Raw genomic sequence first — 24046 nt, forward strand, 5'->3', positions numbered from 1 at the left:
CGTGCTGCTATTGCCTCAGCGATTTTCCAGTGGTCAAAACATACTCCTAAAGAAGCCTTTGCCGCTGCCATGGAATCATGGCATCAGCGTTGTGAAAAATGTGTACGTCTGCAGGGCGATTACATCGAGAAGTAACTCCAGTTTCATCGATTTCGGGTGAGTACTTAATTAGAAAAAAAATCGGAGACCTTAGAACTTGAATGCACCTCGTACAAGATACCCTGGAAAACTTTTTGGTCTTCCTACTGATGATGATCAAGAACACAGTGTACAGTTTATTCAAGAAGGTGCACTGCCACACTATCTCTCCAAAGTCCAGGATTTCTGATATTTCTTAAATGTATGCTTTCCAGGTAGGTGGGTGAGCCAAGGTGTGGCAATTGCATGGCTCTCACATTCACCTGACCTGATGGCTTCTGACTTTTTCTTATGGGGAATCATGAAGGTACTTTGTTTGCTTCACCCTTACTGGCGTCTCTGTCAGACCTTAGAGCTCCAATCTACCTCGCAACTCAACAAGTCACATGTGACATGCTGCATCAAGTTTGCCTATGGAAGTCGCACTGAAAATCTGTGAGAATAAACTAAAACATTTTCCTACAAAATGGACACCAAAATCATGTCTGTCGGTTAATTGAATAAATCTATGGGTTTTCAAAGTCATTAAGTCCTTTCTGATAGACCCATTATTTTATCCGTATAGACTTTAAGTATGGACAAAGTACTACTGAGAAGTAATAATGATTTAGAACTAACCCCTAACAATGCAAACAACAGGTGTTACAAATCCTATCTATTTAAATCTAGCAAATGCTTGCTAAATGCATCCATTGGAGAACCCCAACAAGTTTCATCAAAAGTTTCAATAACTTGTGTGCAGGAGGGCATCTAAATCAGTATTTGTGGACCTCAAAATCCATCATCAAGCTGAAAGTTTTCGGTTATAAGGGCGTAGAACCTGGGATGAACACAAAGAATACACTTCTGCCAATTGACCAACTGAGGGTGCGGGAGGCTGAGAAAAGAATCCTACAAAAGACAAGAGTCCTGAATTCAAAATACGGCCTCCACATATAAGTTGGAGGATACAGAAATCTTCAACAATGGCAGCTGTAGACCTGGTGAGTCAAATTCAAATGTCATAAAATTTTTAGCTTCAGGTGCTACTCTCTCTGAAACTAATACATCTATGTCACTGAAAGTTGGGACAAAAATTAATTCATCACTATCATTAAGATGTATTAGAATTACTGCAATCAAACACATTTTTTAATGCCAGTTTTTAAGGTCACATACTTTTCTGTGATTTTCTATCGTGGTAACAATGCTACTGTCATATACGGAAAGTTCAGGATGAAATAACAATATTATGTAAAGGATACATTCGATACTCACCTATACAGGGGAGATGTTGAGTCACAGACTAGCACAGTGATAAGACTAATATTTAAGCTTTCAGCCAAAAGGCCTTCTTCCAAAGTAGGAAAGAAAAAACACACATTCAGACAAACCCAACACTCATACATGGTCCTTGCCTTTGGTGAAAAGCTTAAATGTATACAAGTTTTATCAATGTGCCTGTCTGCAACTGAATGTCTCCTCTATTTGGTGAGTAGCACTCTACCCTTTTCATAATATTGTCACTATTGCCGCATAAGTAACATACTTTGAAGAATATGGCAACTTATGCATGTTTCAAATTTGGTTTGATTTAAATAAGAAGTTTTTGAGTGATGTACACCAATGTTAGTGCTGTCAATTGAAGTAAACAAGCTCACGACAGAATCCCCTTAAATAATAGAAGATTTAAGATAAAAGAAAACATTACTCAGTTTTAAAGGTCGATTTCTTACTTTGTTGTTTGTACAAATCTCAACAACATTCCTCACACTGCTCACAGTATGATAGGCGCTTACTAAAAAAATAAAGAGAGAGAGAGAGAGAGAGAGAGAGAGAGAGAGAGAGAGAGAGAGAGAGAGTGTGCCTCCATCACCCACACACCTGTGGTTTGATTTGTAAAGTTCACAGACTTATTTTCACTAATGCAAGGGCAAGAGACATGTTACATGAAAGCCCATTAACTGCTACATGCATTCACATTTGTGTGTTTTTGACTGTCCTCGCATGAAGGTAAAATATGAAGGTGATCTTCCCTATTTACTGTTGTTGTTTTGAAGAGGTCCAAGATGTTCATGCCACAGATAATATAAAATGATATGTTTCTTCTCAAAGAACTCCTATATTTAAGATATTTGCTCTTCACATAAAGGGTAACACAAAGAAATCTGGAAAGAGAAATTCATATATCTTAGACCTTTAATCATTTCGGTGCTATGTATGTGTATAAACATTCTGCTATGCCATTCTCCAGGTGCTGTGGACATGTATATGTGTGCTGTTTTGGTTTCCCTACAGTGCTATGGTTGTCTGTATGCGTCCTGAGCTGCCCTCACTGTTGCGGACAAGTTATTTTCATGTCTTGGTGAATAAAAAAAAGTTTTGAGTCTTCATATGCAACATATGTGCCTCACTGTGTGCTATCACTGGCAAAACATTTTGTTCCGGTATCTTGAATGGTTTATGAGATATAATGATTGTTATGACCAAATGATCCACAAGGCACATCAAATGTAAATGGGTGTGTCACTTGCGACCGCCTGTCGGATATATATAAAACCCTCATGAATGAAATATCCAACATAAAACTTTCCTTAGTGTCGTACCACATCATCATGTAAAGAACTATACTGGAGAAATCAATGTTTCAGCTACAGTTATAGTGGCCTCCTCCTCCTAAGTCTACCGATAAGTATACCGAAAAGAAGACCATTGTAGCCATGGCCAAAACGTTGGTTTCTCTAGTACACTTTTATGCGTTATGATACTCAAAGCGTTTGTCAACCGACTCTTGCCGCAGCAGCCTACACAATTATGGAATCAACGATCTTCCTGCTCTCAATTTTAAATTAAATTTCAATACCATACTTGCGTTTCATTCACTGCAACATATGAGCTAAAATCAAACATATGCCAAGTTAATGTGCTTTTACCTCTGCAAAATCTTTAAAATTTCACGTAATGTTTTACTCGATTTGGTGCGACACAATAACTACGACATGTATGGGGAAGAAATTCAGTCCTTTACCGAGCTACGACATCAGATTGTAAGTTGTGGAAAAATCAAATTTTTTCACCCAATAGTTCTTGAAAAATTGGATGGTAAGTGTTTCATATCAGCTGGAATGCTATCACTCAGCACAGACAAAAGCATTTAGTGAGAAGTACAGCAATAACAAAAGCTGCCCTCCGTACAGAATGCAGAGAACACATTTTCTGAACAAACAAGGAATTTACAAGATGGACTGAACAAACATAAGAAAGTTAATACTTCGGAAGTCTTAGATGTGGACATCATAAAGGACAACGCCATGACAGGAAAAGGCATCTTGCATAAAATGTAAAGGGAACTATGTATTTGTTTATTACAGTTATTAGACAATAATTGAAATTGGAACAAAAAAACACCTTTACGTAACGAACTACCACAGTAAGAAACTTTGAAAGTGGCAAAAATATTTTTGTAATACGTAGGGAACTGAAAAACTTACTTTTACAGTAAACACAAATACAGACACAAATTCTGCCTCAAAATATTAAAAAGCAAATTTAAATAATAAATATTATTTTGCAGCAAACTGTATCCAGATGAACTATTTTAAAAGAGAGTTTGAATTAACTTCATTTTCTGTTTATAACTATAAAACAATTTTTAGTTACTGGAAAGTGATTGTGAAAGAATGCTTCAGCTAAATGAAGAGCACACCTACGGACGAACACAACAGTCAATCAGTGAACACTTAAGTTACGCTCTGGTCCCACATGAAACAGCGGAATGTTGAATGGTCTCCAGAAGTGTATGATTGCGTAATATACCAGCAGAGGTTGGGCCTGGACTAACTTGTTTATGATGTCGCCAAATACCTTGTCAGTTCTATCTGTAGCACTTGTGAAGTTTGGTTCACATGGCCCATGAAAGTCACAGCATAATGCTATGTCAGTATTCTGCAGATTCGTAATAATCAAACCCTTTGGAAAAAGAAAGTTGTTGAGACCTTAATGAAGAGAAGCATTGTTCATTCGCGGGAGAGGGGGAAAAATAGGAAAGAAAGAAAAAAGAAAGGGCCGCTGCTTCTCGACAGAAACTATCATTTCCTGAAAGCTTTAAAATAGCCAAAAGAAGAAAAAAGCAAAGACTATTTAGGAAAAACTGTTTTGCAGAAGCAAATAAGCCACTCAAGAGGCTCTTATTACAGAGAAATGAACAATGTATTCTTTTTTATTATTATATTATCTGCAATAACTTTTAGTTTTGCGATAGATTTAGTCTTCAAGGCTTGTAGTAGGGAAAACTTAAATTTATACATGTAACTATTAAAAATATGCTTATTTTGCCAAAAAATAGATACCACATTTTTTTCAGGACTGCAATAATATGTCAATCTTGATCACACTGTGCTGTCATCCTCTTCGCTGTTGAGGACACCAGAGTCAGTTTTTAGCATTCAATGTCAGGGGGATTTGTCCAGCCTCGAGGTGGTGATTTGGTATTTTTGTAACCTGTCATGAGTAGACGGCGTGCAGTGGACATTACAAAAGGTGGGACATGGTTCGTAACAGGGTGAGTAGTCACTAAGGGCGGCAGCGCATGTTCAGCAAAGTGCTCCCATGGTGCCTTGGAGGTTGGTAAGGAGTTCATGTGGCGTGGCATTCCACTTCTCTACCAGTGTAGTTGAGAATTACTGGATGGTCATTGATGCTTGTGGATGTGCTGCAGTTCATATCTCTATCACATCCCACACCTGCTCGACGGCATTCAAGTCAGCGGAACGGGCAGGCCAGTCCACTTGCCAAATATCCTTGCACTGCAAGAGCTCCTCCACCTGTGCTGTTCAATGTGGCCATGCCTTGTCATCCATAAAAATGAAGTCATGGCTCAATGCACTCTTGAAAAGATGCAAACGGGGAAGGAGCACAGGTTGGTTGGTTGGTTTGTGGGATTAAAGGGACCAGACTGCTACGGTCATCGGTCCCTTTTTCCAAAAAACTAAAACCACCCAAAGGGAATAAAAAATGAACAACAGGAAAGACGGCAGACGACACAGGGCAAGAAATACTCCGACAGAGAACAAACAAAACAAATTAAAATCACACCGAGTGTGACGGTGGTTGGCCGACCATAGAAACAAAAAGGAAAAGCCAACCACCAAGAAACACATTAAAAAATCAGACTAAAATTGTAGGCCATAGGCCAGAATCAACACACACACACACACACACACACACACACACACACACACACACACACACACACACACACACACACACACACACACACACATTAAGCAATAAAATCCCCCTGCCTGAATAAAACGCAAAACTAAGTCCGCTATGGCACAGTCGTCACTTAAAAGCGCAGGGAGGGTATCAGGCAGCGCAAAAGTCTGCCTGAGCACAGTTAAAAGGGCGCACTCCAACAGAATATGGACCACTGTCAAGGACGACCCACAACGACAAAGAGGTGGATCCTCACGACACAGTAAATAACTGTGCGTAAGTCAGGTGTGGCCAATGCGGAGCCGACAAAGGACGACTGCGACCCTGCGGTTGGCTCGCATGGATGACCGCCCAACAGTCATCGTCTCCTTGATACGACGGAGTTTGTTTGGCACGGGCAGGTTGCGCCATTCAGTGTCCCATAAATCGAATACTTTGCGGCGTAATAGTGCCCGCAAATCAGTCGCCAGGAGGCCAATCTCCAGAGATGGTCAACATGTTCATTGCCCGGGATACCGACATGGCCGGGGGTCCACACAAAGATCACAGAGCGGCCGCAACGGGCAAGAGTATGCAGGGACTCATGGATAGCCATCACCAGACGAGAACGAGGGAAACACTGGTCGAGAGCTCGTAAACCGCTCAGGGAATCGCTACAGATAACGAAGGACTCACCTGAGCAGGAGCAGATATACTCTAGGGCACGAAAGATGGCGACCAGCTCAGCAGTGTAAACGCTGCAGCCATCTGGCAAGGAATGTTGTTCGGAATGGTCCCCTAGAGTTAGCACATAACTGACACGACCAGCAACCATCGAACCGTCAGTGTATACAACGCCAGAGCCCTGATACGTGGCCAGGATGGAATAAAAGCGGCGGCGGAAGGCATCTGGAGGGACTGAGTCCTTTGGGCCCTGTGCCAAGTCGAGCCGAAGGCAAGGGCGAGGAACACACCATGGGGGTGTACGCAAAGTGGCCTGGAAAGGAGGTGGAACAGTGAAAACCCTAAGCCCGGAGAGAAGCTCTTTGACTCGGACCGCAATCGTACAACCTGACCGGGGCCGATATTCTGGCAGATGGACGACCGATTGCGGGAACAGGCCGTAACGGCAGGGGAGGGACACCTGCCTCCACTAGTATGCTGTCCATAGGGCTGGTCCGGAAGGCACCAGTGGCAAGTCGTATTCCGCTGTGTAAGATTGGGTCCAGCACCCGCAACGCAGACGGGGATGCTGAGCCATAAGCCAGGCTCCCATAATCCAGACGAGACTGGATTAATGCCTGGTAGAGTCGTAACAGGGTAGATCGGTCAGCGCCCCAGCCGGTGTAGCTCAAGCATCGCAGAGCATTTAGATGCCGCCAACACGCCTGTTTAAGCTGCTGAATATGAGGCAGTCAAGTCAACCGGGCATCAAAAAGTACACCCAAAAACCTGTGGGTCTCCACCACAGCAAGAAGTTTGCCGTCAAGATAAAGCCGCGACTCAGGATGGACAGTTCGGCGCCAGCAGAAATGCATAACGTGGGTCTTGGCAGCCGAAAACTAAAAACCATGTGCTACAGCCCAAGACTGCGCCTTGCAGATTGCGCCCTGTAGCTGAGATTCAGCAGCTGCAATGCCAATAGAGCTATAGTAAAGGCAGAAGTCGTCAGCATACAGGGAAGCGGAGACAGAATTTCCCACCGCTGCAGTGAGCCTGTTTATTGCAATTAAAAACAGGCAGACACTGAGGACAGATCCCTGCGGTACCCCGTTCTCCTGGACTCGGGACGAACTGTGGGAGGCTGCGACTTGCACGCGGAAGGTACGATATGACAGAAAATTGCGGATAAAGATCGGCAGAGGGCCCCAAAGACCCCATCCATGAAGCGTAGAAAGGATGTGATGACGCCATGTCCTATCGTACGCCTTCCGCATGTCGAAAAAAGACACCGACCAGGTGCTGACGGCGGGCAAAGGCAGTACGGATGGCCGACTCCTGGCTCACCAGATTGTCGGTGGCGGAGCAGCCTTTACGGAACCCACCCTGAGACGGAGCCAGAAGGCCCCGAGACTCCAGTACCCAATTCAAGCGCCGGCTCACCATCCGTTCAAGCAACTTGCAAAGAACGTTGGTGAGGCTAATGGGCCGGTAGCTGTCCACCTCCAAAGGGTTCTTGCCTGGTTTCAAAACGGGGATGACAATGCACTCCCGCCATTGCGACGGAAACTCACCCTCAACCCAGAGACGGTTGTAAAGGTCGAGGAGCCGTCGCTGGCAGTCCACTGAAAGGATTTCAGCATCTGACAGTGGATGCCATCTGGCCCAGGAGCGGTATCAGGGCAAGCGGCCAGGGCACTGCGAAATTCACACTCACTGAATGGAGCATTGTAGGATTCAGAAGTGTGTGTGCGAAAAGAAAGGCTCCGACGTTCCATCCGTTCTTTAATGGAGCAGAAGGCCTGGGGGTAATGCGCAGAAGCGGAACTCATTGCAAAATGCTCTGCTAAGCGGTTTGCAATGACGCCGGAGTCAGTACAAACTGCTCCATTCAGGGAGAGCGCAGGGACGCCGACAGGAGTCCGATAGCCATATAGGCGTCGGATCTTGGCCCAGACCTGCGATGGAGAGACATGGAGGCCAATGGTGGACACATACCGCTCCCAGCACTCCTGCTTGCTTTGGCGGATAAGGCGGCGGGCCCACGCTCGCAGCCGTTTGAAGGTGATGAGGTGTTCAATGCAGGGATGTCGCTTGTGACGCTGTAGTGCCCGCCGGCGATCTTTAATCGCTGCAGCTATCTCAGGCGACCACCAAGGCACAGTCCGCCGCCGAGGGGACCCAGAGGAACGGGGAATGGCAGATTCGGCGGCAGTGACGATGCCGGTGGTGACCGATTGAACCACCGCATCAATGTCATCATTAGAGAGAGGCTCAATAGCGGCAGTGGAGGAGAACAAGTCCCAGTCAGCCTTATTCATAGCCCATCTGCTAGGGCGCCCAGAAGAGTGACACTGTGGTAGTGACAGAAAGATCGGAAAGTGGTCACTACCACACAGGTCGTCATGCACACTCCATTGGACAGATGGTAAGAGGCTAGGGCTACAGATTGAAAGGTCAATGGCGGAGTATGTGCCATGCGCCACACTGAAGTGTGTGAAGGCACCATCATTTAAAACCGAGAGATCGAGCTGCAACAATAAATGCTCAATGGTGGCGCCTCAACCTGTTTCCACTGACCCACCCCACAGAGGGTTATGGGCATTGAAGTCGCCCAATAGCAAGAAAGGTGGCGGCAATTGCGCTATCAGCGCAGCCAGGACATGCTGCGAGACATCACCATCCAGTGGAAGGTAAAGACTGCAGACGGTAACAGCCTGTGGCATCCACACCCGAACAGCGACAGCCTCTAAAGGTGTGTGAAGAGGGACAGACTCGCTGTGCAGAGAGTGAAGGACATAGAGGCAGACGCCACCAGACACCCTTTCATATGCTGCCCGGTTCTTATAATAACCCCGATAGCCATGGAGGGCGGGGGTTCGCATTGCTGGAAACCAAGTTTCCTGAAGAGCAATGCAGAAGAAAGGGTGAAGGCTGATAAGTTGTCGGAGCTCAGCTAGATGGTGGAAGAAACTGCTGCAGTTCCACTGGAGGATGAAATTGGCCATGGCTGAGAAAGGCATGAAGGGACTGGGAAGGCAATTTACGCCGCTTGTTCACTCGCTACCACCGATTCAGTACCCGCGCGAGTGACATCCATGGCGTCTGAGGGACCGGCAAGATCCAGGTCTTCAGCAGACACCAGAATCTCGACCTCGTCCTCAGACGCTGAGCTTGTAGGAAGCGGGGGGACGGGTGCCACCGCAATGTCGGGATTCTTGGGTATCTGTTTCTTTTTGAGCTTATCTCGCTGTGCCTTCAGTGGTTCAGGCTGGGAGGGCTTCACTGGGTCAGTCTCAGGGACGGACGACGACCGTGAGGCCCTACGACCAGGGACCGGTGGGTGTTTGAGCCACTTGCGGGTGTCCGCTTGTGTACCGGTTGGAACTTGCGAAGGGAGGTCCCCAAGGGACCCCTTCCTGGTGAGTGGAGCCGAAAAAGTCTTATGCTTCTCCGGCTGGGAAGGGGGAACTGATGTCCCCGATGGTTGGGGGGGCGTTGCTTCTGAAGTAGATGGAGCAGGAGCAACAAGGAGTTTAGTGTCCCCCACCATCAAGGGGGCAGGTGTGATTCTTCGACTCTGAGAGCTGACTGGAGCTGATGGAACTGTAGCAAGAGTGACAGTTACGGCATAAGATGACGTCATACGCACTGGATTAAGCCGATCATATTTCCGCTTAGTCTCAGTGTACGTCAGTCGGTCCAGGGTCTTGATTTCCATGATTTTCTGTTCCTTCTGCAGAATCGGACAGTCCGGCGAGCAAGGCGGATGGTGCTCTCCGCAGTTGACACAGATGGGAGGCGGGGCACAGGGAGTATCAGGATGGGATGGGCGACCACAATCGCGACATACGAGGCTGGAAGCACAGCGTTAAGACATATGGCCGAACTTCCAACACTTGAAGCACCGCACGGGGGAGGGATATATGGCTTGACATCACGACGGTACACCATCACCTTGACCTTCTCAGGTAATGTGTCACCCTCGAAGGCCAAGATGAAGGCACAGGTGGCAACTTGATGATCCCTCGGACCCTGGTGGACGCGCTGGACGGAATGGACACCTCGGCGCTCTAAGTTGGTGCGCAGCTCGTCATCGGACTGTAAAAGGAGATCCCTGTGGAAGATAATGCCCTGGACCATATTCAAACTTTCATGGGGCGTGATAGTAACGGAGACATCCCCCAGCTTATTACAAGCGAGCAAGGCCCGCAACTGGGCGGAGGATGCCATTTTTATCAACACCGATCCGGACCGCATTTTGGACAAGCCCTCCACCTCCCCAAACTTGTCCTCTAAATGCTCTACAAAGAACTGAGGTTTCACAGAAATAAAAGATTCCCCATCAGCTCTGGTACAGACAAGATACCTGGGCAAATACGTCTCACTTTCATTCAATGCCTTTCGTTCCTCCCATGGAGTGGCGAGGGAGGGGAACGATTTGGGGTCATAAACGTTACCTTTAAAATGGGTCCTCGAACGCTTAGAGACTGCTGGTGGCTGGCCACCAGCAAGAGAAGATGTTCCACACTTCATTGCGTGACATCCACCCTGATGCCACCTACTCCGACCAAGGGCCCTCCCCACAGGCGTCACCCAGCCACAGCAAAGGCCACCTGGCAAGATGGCCATTGCCGGGAGTCCCTATGCCCCAGGGAGATGGGCATCTACTCCTTGGCATACGTGGGGAGTTAACGGCGCAGGTATCAGTAGAGCGATCGCTGTGTTGTCAGGGGGCTACAACCAACAGGGTACATGGAGGCCCCACCACAACGGACTGGCTACCGTGCTGGATGTTAGGTGACATGTGGTCCACGGTCGTCGTCAGTGCAGAAAGTGGCCCTGCACATTGCTTGGCAGAAAGTGCACGCAGGAGCGTATCCATGTCCAAGAGATGGAGAGCGGGCAGGACAGCAATGCAACGACGAATAAGCTGGCGAAAGTTCTCAACACAAGATGGACACAATGCACCAAGTAAGGCGCCCTTCCCCAATCGGCTCACTCTTCGGAAAAATTTTGAGATATGGAGGTCAAACCCGACAGGGGACCATCACATAAGGCTGAAACGTTTGAGACTCCTTTTAGTCACCTCGTACGACAGGCAGGAATACCGTGGGCCTATTCTTACCCCCGAACCAGCAGGAGGGAAGGAGCACAGGGTCACAAAGTTGACTGGTGAGTGTATCATGTTCAAAGAGCTGTAGGGCAGTACATCCATGTAACATTATCTTTCTCCAAATCATAACTCCAGCACCACCAAAACAATCATGTTACTCATTGTTCTGAGTGCATTACATTTTCGCACCACTCACCCCATAAGATAAGTCCATCACTGTACCCAGCGAGAGAGAGAGAGAGAGAGAGAGAGAGAGAGAGAGAGAGAGAGAGAGAGAGAGAGAGAGAGAGAGGGGGGGGGGGGGGGGGGGGGGTTACTGGGTAGAACACATATCAATTGAACAAAGCTTAAAAATCTAACCTTTACTAAGGTGTTATGATATTAATGGAGCCTGTGGAAAGAATTATTTGATGGTTTTGTAAACAAACATATTTCATCAAGCCATAGAAAACTGATGGACAAACCTTTGTCATCTTTAGTTTGCTTCTGATCACTCCCGGTGGTGGCACTGCTGTAACAAACCAAAACAGCTCACAAGTAACTGCACTCAGAACATGTGAAGTAAATACTGCATTAGATAAAACAGAAAAAAATACAATTGTCAAAGATAAGCCTAATATCACATATCTTGCTAAAGGGATGAGAATGAGAGACACCTACAAAAATGAACTACGTACCCCACTTTATAAAAAAAGTGCTGACAATAAACTTGCAGTCATTATATCGTTCGTCTTTGAAATTGAATAAGAAAGCAATTCATTTATTCATTTTAATTTTGGTAATATAAAATTATCTACTGAAAGCTGAAGACATGCCACTATGTGCTTTTAGTTGCCATGACCGACCATCTGTTCTCTGCATACTCACAACTGCAAGAAATCTTTCAGATTTACTTTGCCTACCTCCCTACAGAGAGAATTCTTGTTTTTATTAATTTTTCACATGCTGAAACAGCCAGCACAACCAATGTCTTTTCTTAAATGTTACTAGCATTACCTGCCAACTAGCAGACACAAAATCTTATGATATGGGAAACAGGAGCTTTTTATACAACTGCAAATTTTCTTTGAATGTTGGCATCCTAGTATGTAACAATCCCATAATGCCACGAACTTAAAACCAATTTTACTCACATTAAAACCAATTTTACTCACAATGTCATGAACACAAAAGTTGAACAAACCTCCCACATAGTACAAGTTCATAATGTTAAATCATTGAGACTTATGATTTTCAGATCATTCAATAAATCCCAAAATGACTCCAATACCCTCATCTCAATTTATTTCAGTTTCCTTCATAAAAATCAACTGCTACTAGTCTAAGATTTTCATTGTTGATGTGACATATTAATGAAGCCTATGGATGAATCCTTTCCATAGTTTAGAATGCACACTCTAGAGGGTGAAGAGCAGGGAAGAAATGACTGGGAAAGGCAGCAGGTGAATGGAATAAGAATGCAGCAATGGCGAGCTTGTTATGGCAGCAGGCACGGGGAATGGCATGGGAGGGGTGGATAGAACAGAGGAAGGGTAGAGAGAGGAAAATGGGGTGGGAGCAGGATGAGTGAAATCAAGGTCCTGGGACAGGGATTCAGGTAGATGTGGGGTGAGGTCTAACTGAGATCATCACCAGGATGACTACAGTATTGGGGGGCATTTTGTCATATGTAATTCAGAGAAGCTGATATTACGGATAGGAATCCAGACTGCACAGTTGCGAAGCAACTGCTGAAATCTAGCAAGTTAATTCTCTGTAGTCTGTTCAATCAATGGGTAGTCAACTCAGCTCTTAGCGATTGTTTGGTGGGGCTATTCATTCTCCGACAGAACAGAAAAGCCCACGACAGGACTGGAGTAGAATGTGCTCAGTGGGTACATCAGATAGGTCTTGCACCTTTGTTATCCACAGGGGTATTCTCCATGTGGTCAGGGATTGAGACTGGATGTGGCTTAAGGATAGACCAGGTTGCTGCATAGATTGACTGAGCAGCAGAAATCACTTTGGGAGAGGTGGAAAGGATTGTAGATAGAATGTTCATTTCTGTGCACAATGATTAACTGTCTAGGCCCTGGCAAGGGAAATGGTTCAGATGATTCAGTTGTTCCAGCCTTGGTTGATATAGAGTGATAGGAATTTAACTTTTGCCACTGGTACTTACAGCTGATAGAAGGTAGAGGTGTGTGTGTGTGTGTGTGTGTGTGTGTGTGTGTGTGTGGGGGGGGGGGATATAATGCCCATCCATGAAGGGCTTAGTAAGCCCTTCAATATATTGTGCGAAGGACTGCTCATAACTGCAGATGTGCTGTCCACAGGATGACTGAATACATGATATTAATTGCAAAAGGGACGACAGCTAAAATAAGTTAAGAGGCTAGATACGGGCAGGTTTTTCGATTGAGATAGAGAGGTGCAGGTCAACGCCTGGGAAGGTAGCACATTTGCTTGTGGAGGATTGGGTGAAACTGGTAAGAGGAGGAATGAGAATACGTCTTTGCCCTGGGTCTTGATTGTGAAGGAACGAGACAAGATGTTTGGGATTTTGGGTGGCAACAGACGTTTTCTCTAGATAACCCATTAACACGCTGGTAAAGGATGGCTTGTACACCATCCCATTTAAAGAGTAGTAGCTATAACTATGCTGAAGTTAGCTGTAGAAGTTATGAGATGGTTGTTTCGAATCAGAAGGACAATGGGGGAGAGAGCAGTTGATAGTGTCAAGGCCGTGGGCATGGGGAATGCTGGTGTATTGGGATCCAGATGGTAATAGGAAGAGGATGGTTGAAAGTCACTGGAAGAAATGGTTCATCCTTTGCTGTGAGAGACTGTTTCAGACAAGTGGTTGACTGGCATCGGTCAACGAGAGTCTACATTTCTTCAGTGAGAACACAGAACCAGTTACAATGGGTCATCTAGCACCTGTAGAAGACAGCTACTTACATGGAGTTGCTGGAGTGAGGACGAGATGGGTTCAGGAGAGACATTCTGGGATTGGCCTCAAGACTTGGGTAGGGGTCTGAGGTTATTCTGGATTTCTGGGATAGAATCCCTATGGCAGAGAATGCTGGCATATGCCTTGTCAAGCGATCACTGCTAGTCGCCATGACAGTTTTGCAGCCTTTTCTGCAGGATGGCTGTTGTTTCCTTCTGGCAGAAGTTTGTATTCCTGGGAAAGGAGTGTATGTGGGCGAGTGATTCGGTTGCTCAGAGTTGGTAGGAGGTAAGGTGAATTTGCTTGTGTGGGCCTGGGGCTCAGAGTATGGTGTGGCTGCCTCAGCCAAAGTGCCACAGCCCGGCAAGCTGCAGCAACCAGTACAGGCTGGCCGGATACGAAGATGAGCAGCATGCCTGGAATTTGGGAAAATCCCAGTACAGAGAATTTTGACACTGTGCCAAATGCTTAAGAGGGTCAGCTGTGCTCCAGCAATGGTGTATTGTCAGAAATACTGAAATAATAGCTTCTTACAGCTCTTTGAAATTCTACAACAATTACCAGACAAATATTAAAGAAAATCTGAATACATAAGCGATCTTAGATAAATGAGGCCCATTCAATACCTTAAAAATTACAGACGTTAATATTCCTCAATGACTAAATACTTTCACAATGAATCTCTGAATTAACAACTTTTAAGCACTTCATATGGTAGCACTGCACTATAGCTATCATTCCTAAAAGCCACTCATTTTTATATTACTTATTGACTCAAATTTTTAATTTGCAAATGTTTGTCAGAATACTGTATTCTCAACAATAACACAATGAATGCAGAATGAGTACTTCATATCGTGTCATACTTGTGAATTTATTTAATGACCATGTTTTTATTTAAATAATGACTATATTCCTATTGTGGCACACTACAACTGCTAATAGAAAATCGTGGTGATGTAAGAAGTGGTCTATCACATGTGTTACCTGATTCCACCACTGTAAAAGAGTGCCACAAGACCCTTCTGTCACGCAAGCCTAAATAAATGTTTAAATAATATTTAACAACAATCTTTAGTGTTTTAATGTGAGTGCACATTTGCAACAAGAGTAGCTTATTTATTTGTGAGCAAACCTTTATTTATATTTTCTGTACGTGATCTGAATATGACTGGATTTTTATAACATTTCTTGATTTAAATATTGTTGTAATATATTAATTTAGGGTGGGAAGTGATCAAATCATGTCTAAACTTCTGAACAAGAAGTGGCGGACCATCACTGGAGTCAAGTGGACAGACACACTCTTTTCGAGGGAACAAATCAAGGGAGCTATTCCAGACACTTTTACACGTGTTCTGGAAGAAGGCAGACCTGCTTGTGGTGGTGGGTGTTATTCGATCATTTACACGATTGATTCTACGTGGCAAATAACTGCCACTTCTGAAGGGACTTTATATTTTGAGAAGTCAGAAAGTGATCCAGTGTAGGATACACATAACTTTTTTTGTTTGCATTATGGAACTGAGAACAGACAGCGTGAGTTACCATTCTTTGTATCAAGTTAATATGCGAATCACGAACTATTTTGAACTTGTAACTATTGCAACTATTGTGATCATGAAATGAATTAGCTTTCGTGTATCTTGGAAGACTATTTAGCTTCAGGAATCTGCTACTCTCAACGTAACTTCACTGCATTTGATTTGGTCATTTTCTGCTAGTATTTTAATTGGATATTGTAGGACCCACTTTCCATTTCTTTGAGATGCGTTATCTTAAATAACCATTATTCAACGTAATTTTCTGTCATCTACATCAATTACAGATGTTAGAATAGAACCCTTTTAATTACATTATACAGTTATCTTTTATGTTTTATATCAGTGTATTTTATTAATTCGCTATTCTAGCCAATGCACAGACTATTTGACACTAGATCACAGCTACAGATTATTACTTGCAGCAAGTTAGCTGCTGGGCATGAAACCAGACATGTATGGCTTGAACCTATGTCTACATCGACCTATTCCTTTTTTAGACACACACACCTGTGCTTTGTCCAATTTCTCATATGAGCAACATCGGGTAAAGTCACAACTGTTTTGCTCATATGGAATGCTAGTGAGAGCAACTAATCAGCAGAAAACAAATGGTAACGTCACAAGTTGAAGTTAGAGGCAAGGTATTCCCTCTGTTCTGTTTATGTGCCTCTTAACAACTCGTCATCTACTACCCGGTGAACTCTTACCTTTACCCCTTGAATTATTTTTCCATTAACATAATTAAGTCTTGATACAACAAACTTCAACATTCAAAATTATCTTGATTTAAGGACCATTTATCAACTGTTCATTTTCATATTTCTGTAATGTTTCCCAGAAAAGCCCATGAGGGGAGGGGGGTGTAAAAACGTTTCCATGCATGTTATGACTGTGATTCCAAATGGTTCAAATGGCTCTGAGCACTATGGGACTTAACATCTGTGGTCATCAGTCCCCTAGAACTTAGAACTATTTAAACCTAACTAACCTAAGGACATCACAAACATCCATGCCCAAGGCAGGATTCGAACCTGCGACCGTAGCAGTCATGCGGTTCTGGACTGAGCGCCTAGAACCGCTAGACCACCGCGGCCGGCACTGTGATTCCAGACATTTCCTATACTGCACTACCACTTCATAATTGCCCCAAATAATTTTAAAGGAAAATTACAGTGCCAAGAGAAAACAGTTGGGGCTGATCACTTACAAAGTGATACATATTGCACAATTAAAATCAGTGACATGTTAGTTTAGCTGTCGAGAGGAATCATTATACTGCCCCAGGAGCAACAGTTTGTCATAGGTGAGCATTTCCAAAGTAAAAAAAAAATTGAACAGTATTTCACCCCATTTAATTTTGACATGTCACTACTAAAATTTATGGTTTATAGGACAGCTTGGTTGATCAAGAGAACCCAGTACTTTCAAAAAATAAACATGAACCATAATGGAGTATAGCTCATGTACCTCCAGTTAAGAATGAAGACTTCAAATGTGTTACAAATACTTTGAAATCACAGAACCTTGTACATGAGACCACTTTTTGTTATGACATCTGACATTATAACAGAAATTTATGTCAGTAACAAGTTCAATCAGATTCGCCCCATTTTACATGTCTGAAATTCTCACACATTAGACAGTTCCTTATCAGGGATTACTTTGGAGCTTTGACCACATTCACTGATGTCAATTTTTCACCAAGACACCGTCTTCATTTCATGAAAAGTGAAACAGTACCTTTTAAGTTTCTCTGCTTTCTCTTTCTTTTGTTCAACATCAGATTTCTTCTTTTCCTCAGCTGTAACGGGCTTTTTAGACTCTTCATTATGGGATTCCAATTTTCTCTCTTCTACTGCAGAAGCATTTTCACGATTGTAGGCTGTGGTAGCCTCTATTAAAAAGAGAAGCCTTATTAAATATTTTAGGGATGCTAACCCCTAACAACAACAGACAGCAGCTACTAAACATACCTTATAGGCTACATTAATCAGAAATAAAACAAACAATGTAAAATCCAAGATGGAGTGGGGACAGCTCCCCGAGATGACACACTCTCTCTCTCTCTCTCTCTCTCTCTCTCTCTCTCTCTCTCTCTCTGTGTGTGTGTGTGTGTGTGTGTGTGTGTGTGTGTGTGTGTGTGTGTGTGTGTGTGTGTGTTTTTTGAGGGCACAGTTTCTATATGGCACGTAGCAATCTATCCTTAATCAGAAACAAACCACAATACCACAATAAATTTTATAAGCATGGAAACTGTGGGATTTTGGCGAAGAAACTATTGTTTGAACTTCACAGAATGTAACTTATTCCATCATATTTATTTAAATTTACTGCTGTGACCATGATGACCATGACAACTAAACAGGAATAACCAGTGTCTTGAAACATTTTATTCAAATTCGTAATACTGACTGAACATTCAGAAAAGAAAATTTAGCAAATTGACTAAAGTCGGGTGGTATTTTATCATTCTATAGTAAACTTTGTAACTGGCTTCTGTTTTATTTATTCATGACAAATTTTTTTCAAGATTTGTCTCTATGACAGACTTTCAGTATAAAATCCGAAGATGCATGGCTGAACCCCTTGGGTATATTGTTCTTCGTGACTTCCTAAGAATATCTTCCTTTTTGCATGAAAAAACTGGAACTATTTCCTCCTAAAAAATTAAGATCGTATACTAAATTGCTAAATAAAACAGACCACACTTAAGTTTGCACCACAATGACACTAAAGTTATTAAAATCATTCAATTGAGAGAGGGAGAGGTGGAAGATAGAGGGGAGAGAAAGAAGGGGGGGGACCGAGGGGGTGAAATAGGCAGTGCAAGATGGAGAGAAAGTGCGGAGGGAAAAAGAGGGGATAGGGAGGTAAAAAGAGGGGATAGGGGAGAGGGTGGGAGGAGGAGGGAGAAAGAGGGGATAGGGGAGAGGGTGGGAGGAGGAGGGAGAAAGAGGGGATAGGGGAGAGGGTGGGAGGAGGAGGGAGAAAGAGGGGAGAGGGAGGGAGATGGAGGGAGAAAGAGGGGAGATGGAGGGAGAAAGAGGGGAGATGGAGGGAGAAAGAGGGGAGATGGAGGGAGAAAGAGGGGAGATGGAGGGAGAAAGAGGGGAGATGGAGGGAGAAAGAGGGGAGATGGAGGGAGAAAGAGGGGAGATGGAGGGAGAAAGAGGGGAGATGGAGGGAGAAAGAGGGGAGATGGAGGGAGAAAGAGGGGAGATGGAGGGAGAAAGAGGGGAGATGGAGGGAGAAAGAGGGGAGATGGAGGGAGAAAGAGGGGAGATGGAGGGAGAAAGAGGGGAGAGAAAGAGGGAGGGAGAAAGAGGGGGGAGAAAGAGGGGGGAGAAAGAGGGGGGAGAAAGAGGGGGGGGGGGGGGGAGAAAGAGGGGGGGGGAGAAAGAGGGGGGGAGAAAGAGGGGGGGAGAAAGAGGGGGGAGAAAGAGGGGGGGAGAAAGAGGGGGGGAGAAAGAGGGGGGGGAGAAAGAGGGGGGAGAAAGAGGGGGGAGAAAGAGGGAGGGAGAAAGAGGGAGGGAGAAAGAGGGAGGGAGAAAGAGGGAGGGAGAAAGAGGGAGGGAGAAAGAGGGAGGGAGAAAGAGGGAGGGAGAAAGAGGGAGGGAGAAAGAGGGAGGGAGAAAGAGGGAGGGAGAAAGAGGGAGGGAGAAAGAGGGAGGGAGAAAGAGGGAGGGAGAAAGAGGGAGGGAGAAAGAGGGAGGGAGAAAGAGGGAGGGAGAAAGAGGGGAGAGGGAGGGAGAAAGAGGGGAGAGGGAGAAGGGAAGGGCAAGTTGTTGGGTGGAGCGTGTGTGGACTTTCCATTAATGAAAACTGAGGCCAGGATGGTTCCAGGAGCAGAGGATGTGTTGCAAGGATAATTCCCATCTCTAGAGATCAAAGAAGTTGTGATGGAGGGAAATCTCCTGACGGCTGAGTTGGGAAGCAGTCCCCTAATTTTAGAATGATGTGTTGAGCTGCATTTTGTGCCACCGGGAGCTCTACTTTGATCTTGGCCACAGTTTGGGAGGTGCCTTTCATTCTGATGGACAGCTGGTTGGTTGTTGCAGTGACATAAAACATTTTGCAGTGATTGCAGCAGAGTTGGCGTATGACTTGGTTGCTTTTCCACGTAGCCAGATGTCTGGCAGGGTGGGGTAAGGCTTTGATATGACTGGAGAAGGAAGTGCTGGGTGGATGAACACAATGCCTTATTCTAGTATTCTATGTTCTTTGCAATGTTGTCTCTGATAGAATACTCAAATTTACCTTACTTTCAGAAAACATTCCTCAAACACAGAGGGGGTAAAATCTGTTGGATGGACATGGATCCAGAAACGCTTATTTCCATGTAACAGCTCGTTTTTTTATTTATCTTCATAATTACACTAATCTTGAAAAACGCACAAATGCACAATATTACATATCCTTACATGAAATGTTCATAATGCCTGCTTGATTAGGTTTGGTTAGAGTTCACAGTAAGTTGTAATTCTTAGTTTCATCGCCTGTGTGTGTTGTTTCAACTGAACAAAGTTACGTTAACATGTGACTAACTTCATTGCTTGTGTTGACATGTCCCCCAACTACACTACTCTATTGGCACCAAGCATCTAGCATTAACTGTTCAGTGTTGCTCAAACACTTGGGTTCTACTCCAGTGTGGTGGACATTTACTCAAATAAGGAGTTGGTATGTCTATTTGCTGAATGGATTAGCATGTGGCAACATTTCTATCGGGAGATATTTCCCGAACGACAAGGTCCTGGCTGGAAGAAGTTTGAAGCAACTGTTTCCCAACTTAGAAGACATGGGACATTCAAGCTTACAAGTCACAACTAGAAGAGGCCCAAGACGAGGACACCTAAAGTAGAAGAGGAAGTACTTCTTGTCATTTATGACAACCATAGTATCTAAATGCAATAAGTAGTGTTCACTACATGGCCATCTGGAGAGAGCTACACGGCAGTAAGGTGGGAGCTTCTATCGCAGCAATGCATCATCAGAGTCCACCAATCTGCTTCTGAGATGACACAGCTTTTCATAAGAAGTGATTTATTTTGATCTTCATGTGTCCTTTTTAGTCTAAATTCTTAAATTTCTTGCATGTTTGTATATTTATCGGTCAAGTTCTGCATTTTAATAATCTTGTAGTGTAGACTTCCAGTGTCTTTAGTATGGGTAGGGACTGATTGCAGTATTCAGATGCGAGATGAATTGGTCACCCTTTGCTCACAGCTCCAGGTGGTGCTGCGTATGCTCACACAGCTTGAGGCCAATAAGCATCTTTGTGTGTGAGGAGGGGGGTGAGGGCGGTGGGATGGAGTGGGGGGGGGGGGCACATGTGGTGATCCAAGGGATGTCCAAAACGATCACTTGTCCGCCAATCAGTTACTGCTTGCACTGAGGGTGACCCTTCACCTGTGGTCAAGTGGGAGGTCATTCCAAGGTGTGTCAATGAAAGACTTCCTGGGAGGCCCCTCGGATCATTTCATGAAGAGGTTTCAGGCACTACTGTGTCTGACAAGGAACTGCGCCAGATGCAGTTGCTTGCACTGTTTCAAGGGAAGCCTTTGGACCTATAAGATCTGGGCAGTCTCTGAGGATGGGATTACTGGTAATTGGGAGCTAGTGATGGTTCCTGAGGGATTAGGGATGTGGCTGCCAAGGAAGGGAAGAAGACCAGTTGCACTCTGTGTGCCTGCTGGAGGGGGGAGTCATCCCAGATGTGGAACAGGGGGTTCTAAACACCATAAAGAGGACAATGTGCAACAAACCGAAGGGGGTGGCTAATGTTGGTAATAACAATGTGTGTCACTTTGGACTGGATGAGATTTTCTCTGGTTTTGGGCAGAACTGAGTGGAGGGTCTGAATCAGAAGCTCAGACAGTTCTGTCACTGTGTAAACTGCAGATCCTAGAGTCCACCACACACAGGATGCAGCAACACACGTAAACAGGGCCTGCGTGGAGGGGACTTTGCCCTTTGTTTTTAGCAACAATTTGCATTATTGTTGTAAACTGTCATAGCTGGTGGGAAAGAGCCCAAGTTCCATGTGCTAGTAGAAAGCAGTGAAGCTCAAATCATCATTGGTACTGAAAGCTGGCTAAAACGAGAGATAAGTTCAGCTGAAACTTTTGCAAAGGCCCTACAGTGTTCAGAAAGGATAGATTAAATACAGCTGGTGATGGAATGTTTAGTGCTGTCAAAAGTATTTTACCTTTTCGTGAAACTGAAGTTTATAGTTCCTTGGAGTTAGTATAGGTAGAGGATACACTTGACAACTGGAATAAGTTACTGATTGGTTCCTTTTAGCGACCACCAGCTCATATGATAAAGCTGCTGAGAAGTTCAGAGAAAACTTCAGCCTCATTCCAAATAGTACGCTACTCACAATTATAATGGGCGGTGACTTCAACATACCCTCAATATCTCTGCGAAAATACATGTTCAAAGCTGGTGGTAGGCACAAATGATTGCCAGAAATTTTACTGAATGCTTTCTCCAAAAAATATTTTGAACAATTAGTTCACACAGCCGCTTGAAGTGTAAATGGTTGCAAAAAATACTACCTCCTGGAAACAAATAATCCGGAGCAAATAAGGAGCATCCTGACATACAGGGATTAGTGACCACAAGGTCATTTTAATTAGAGTGAATATTGTAACACAATTGCAAAATATATCTATTAGAAAAGTAAATAAAAATTCTACTTGACATCTGCCTAAGAGTGTGTCCTTACATAGTTTGAAAGGAGTAGAGACAGAGCATATGGGGCTTAAATTCAAAGAAATTATATCAACAGCAAGAGAGATCTATACCAAATACATTAACAACATATGGTATCCCCCATGGCACACAAAACAGGTGGGAACACTGTTGTGGAAGCAACAGAAAAATAAATAAATTTAAAAGAACACAAAATCTCCAACATTGGAGACATTTTCCTGAAGCTCAAAATTTAGTGCAGACTTCAATGTGAGATGCTTGTGATAGTTATTGAATCATATGTAAAGTACATCAGCGACAGAACACACACACTATATTCACTGTGTGATAGCAATGGTAATGTTAGCAATGACAGTGCCACTTAAGCGGAGTTACTGAACACGGCTTTCCAATATTACCTCACCAAAGAAGACCAATTAAATGTTCCAGAATTCGAATGAAGAGTAACGAAGCAACTTAAATCTTTTAATAAAGGCACGTCCTCTGGTCCAAAATTTACATCAATTAGGTTCCTTTTGGAGTATGTTGATATAGTAGATCCATACTTGGCTATCATACAACCACTCACTCAATGAAAGATTTGTATCAACAGATTGGAAAGTTGCCCAAGGTCACACCAATACTGAAGAGAGGAGATATGAGTAATCCACTACATTACAGACTCATATTGCTAGCATCAACTTGCAGTAAGGATTTTGGAACATATACTATGTTCAAACACTATGCATTGACTCTAGGAAAATAATCTATTGCCACACAGCCAGCACAGATTTGGAAAGTATTGTTCTTGTGCTATTGACAGGGGACCTCAAATTGATTCCATATTTTTAGATTTCCATAAGGCTTTTGACACCATTCCTCATAAGTGACTTCTAATTGTGTGAGACTGGATCTACGATTTCCAGAACGATCACAGTTTGCTGTAACTGATCGAGAGACATTTAGTCAAACAGAAATGATGTCTGGCAATCCCCAGAAGTGTTACAGCCCATCATCTGTTCCTGACCTATATACATGAATTACGAGACAATTTGAGCAGTTATCTTACATTGTTTGCATATGATGCTGTCATTTACCATCATTCAGATGATAAAAACGATTTCAGAATGATTTGGACAAGATATATGTATGGTGACATGTGGAGTAATCGGGTCTACTGCCAGATGTTTGTGTCGCTCTGACACAATATTTCGCCCACGTAACTCGTTGCCTTCTTCAGGTGCTACCTGAGACTGCCGTGTTGGAGGATCTTGTCCAGTATTTATGCCCAGAGGGCGCTGGGTGTTCTCTTTGCTGTCCGCGCCTGCCTGGCGCTGCATGTAAGGTGTTGTCTCTTCCCCGGTGTTCCCTCGGACGTCTGCACCCGACTTTGGCGCCACCTGTGGCAGCTCTCTGAGGCCTGTCCTGTGTCAGGCGTTCCATTCGCGGTCCGCGCCGACCAGGTTCTGCTCCTGAGGTTTTTACCCCTCCCTGGTGCTCACACGGACGTCCGCGCTCGGCTCGTCCACCATCTGTGGTCGTGACAGTTGTCTGGGGCCGGACCCGCATGTGGCGTTCCGTTCGTGGTCCGCGCCTACTTGGCGCTGCTCCCGAGGTGTTGGCACTTCCCTGGAGCTCCAATGGATGTCCGCGCCCGAGTAGTCCACCATCTGCAGTTGTGGCAGCTGTCTGAGGCCCGTCTCGCGTCGGGGGCTCTGTTCGCGGTCCGTGCCCGTCTGGTGCTGCTTGTAAGGTGTTGTTTCTTCCCCGGTGCTCCCTCGGACG

General features: G+C 44.6%; 1 protein-coding gene across 2 annotated transcripts in view; it reads right to left on the reverse strand.

The window, feature by feature from the left end:
- LOC126479519 (scaffold attachment factor B2-like) overlaps positions 1-24046 on the reverse strand; it is a 184341-nt gene that overhangs the window by 74704 nt on the left and 85591 nt on the right. Inside the window, exons 6-7 of one of the 2 annotated variants that reach the window (XM_050103792.1) lie at positions 17306-17459; positions 11554-11597 (exon numbers count right to left, since the gene is read on the reverse strand). In XM_050103792.1, coding sequence (XP_049959749.1) covers positions 11554-11597; positions 17306-17459 — 198 coding nt within the window. Of the gene's footprint in view, positions 1-11553; positions 11601-17305; positions 17460-24046 lie in introns of both variants that reach the window. The other variant, XM_050103791.1, reaches the window with a different exon arrangement.

This window comes from Schistocerca serialis, chromosome 1, assembly GCF_023864345.2.
Source record: "Schistocerca serialis cubense isolate TAMUIC-IGC-003099 chromosome 1, iqSchSeri2.2, whole genome shotgun sequence".
Lineage (NCBI taxonomy): Eukaryota > Metazoa > Arthropoda > Insecta > Orthoptera > Acrididae > Schistocerca > Schistocerca serialis.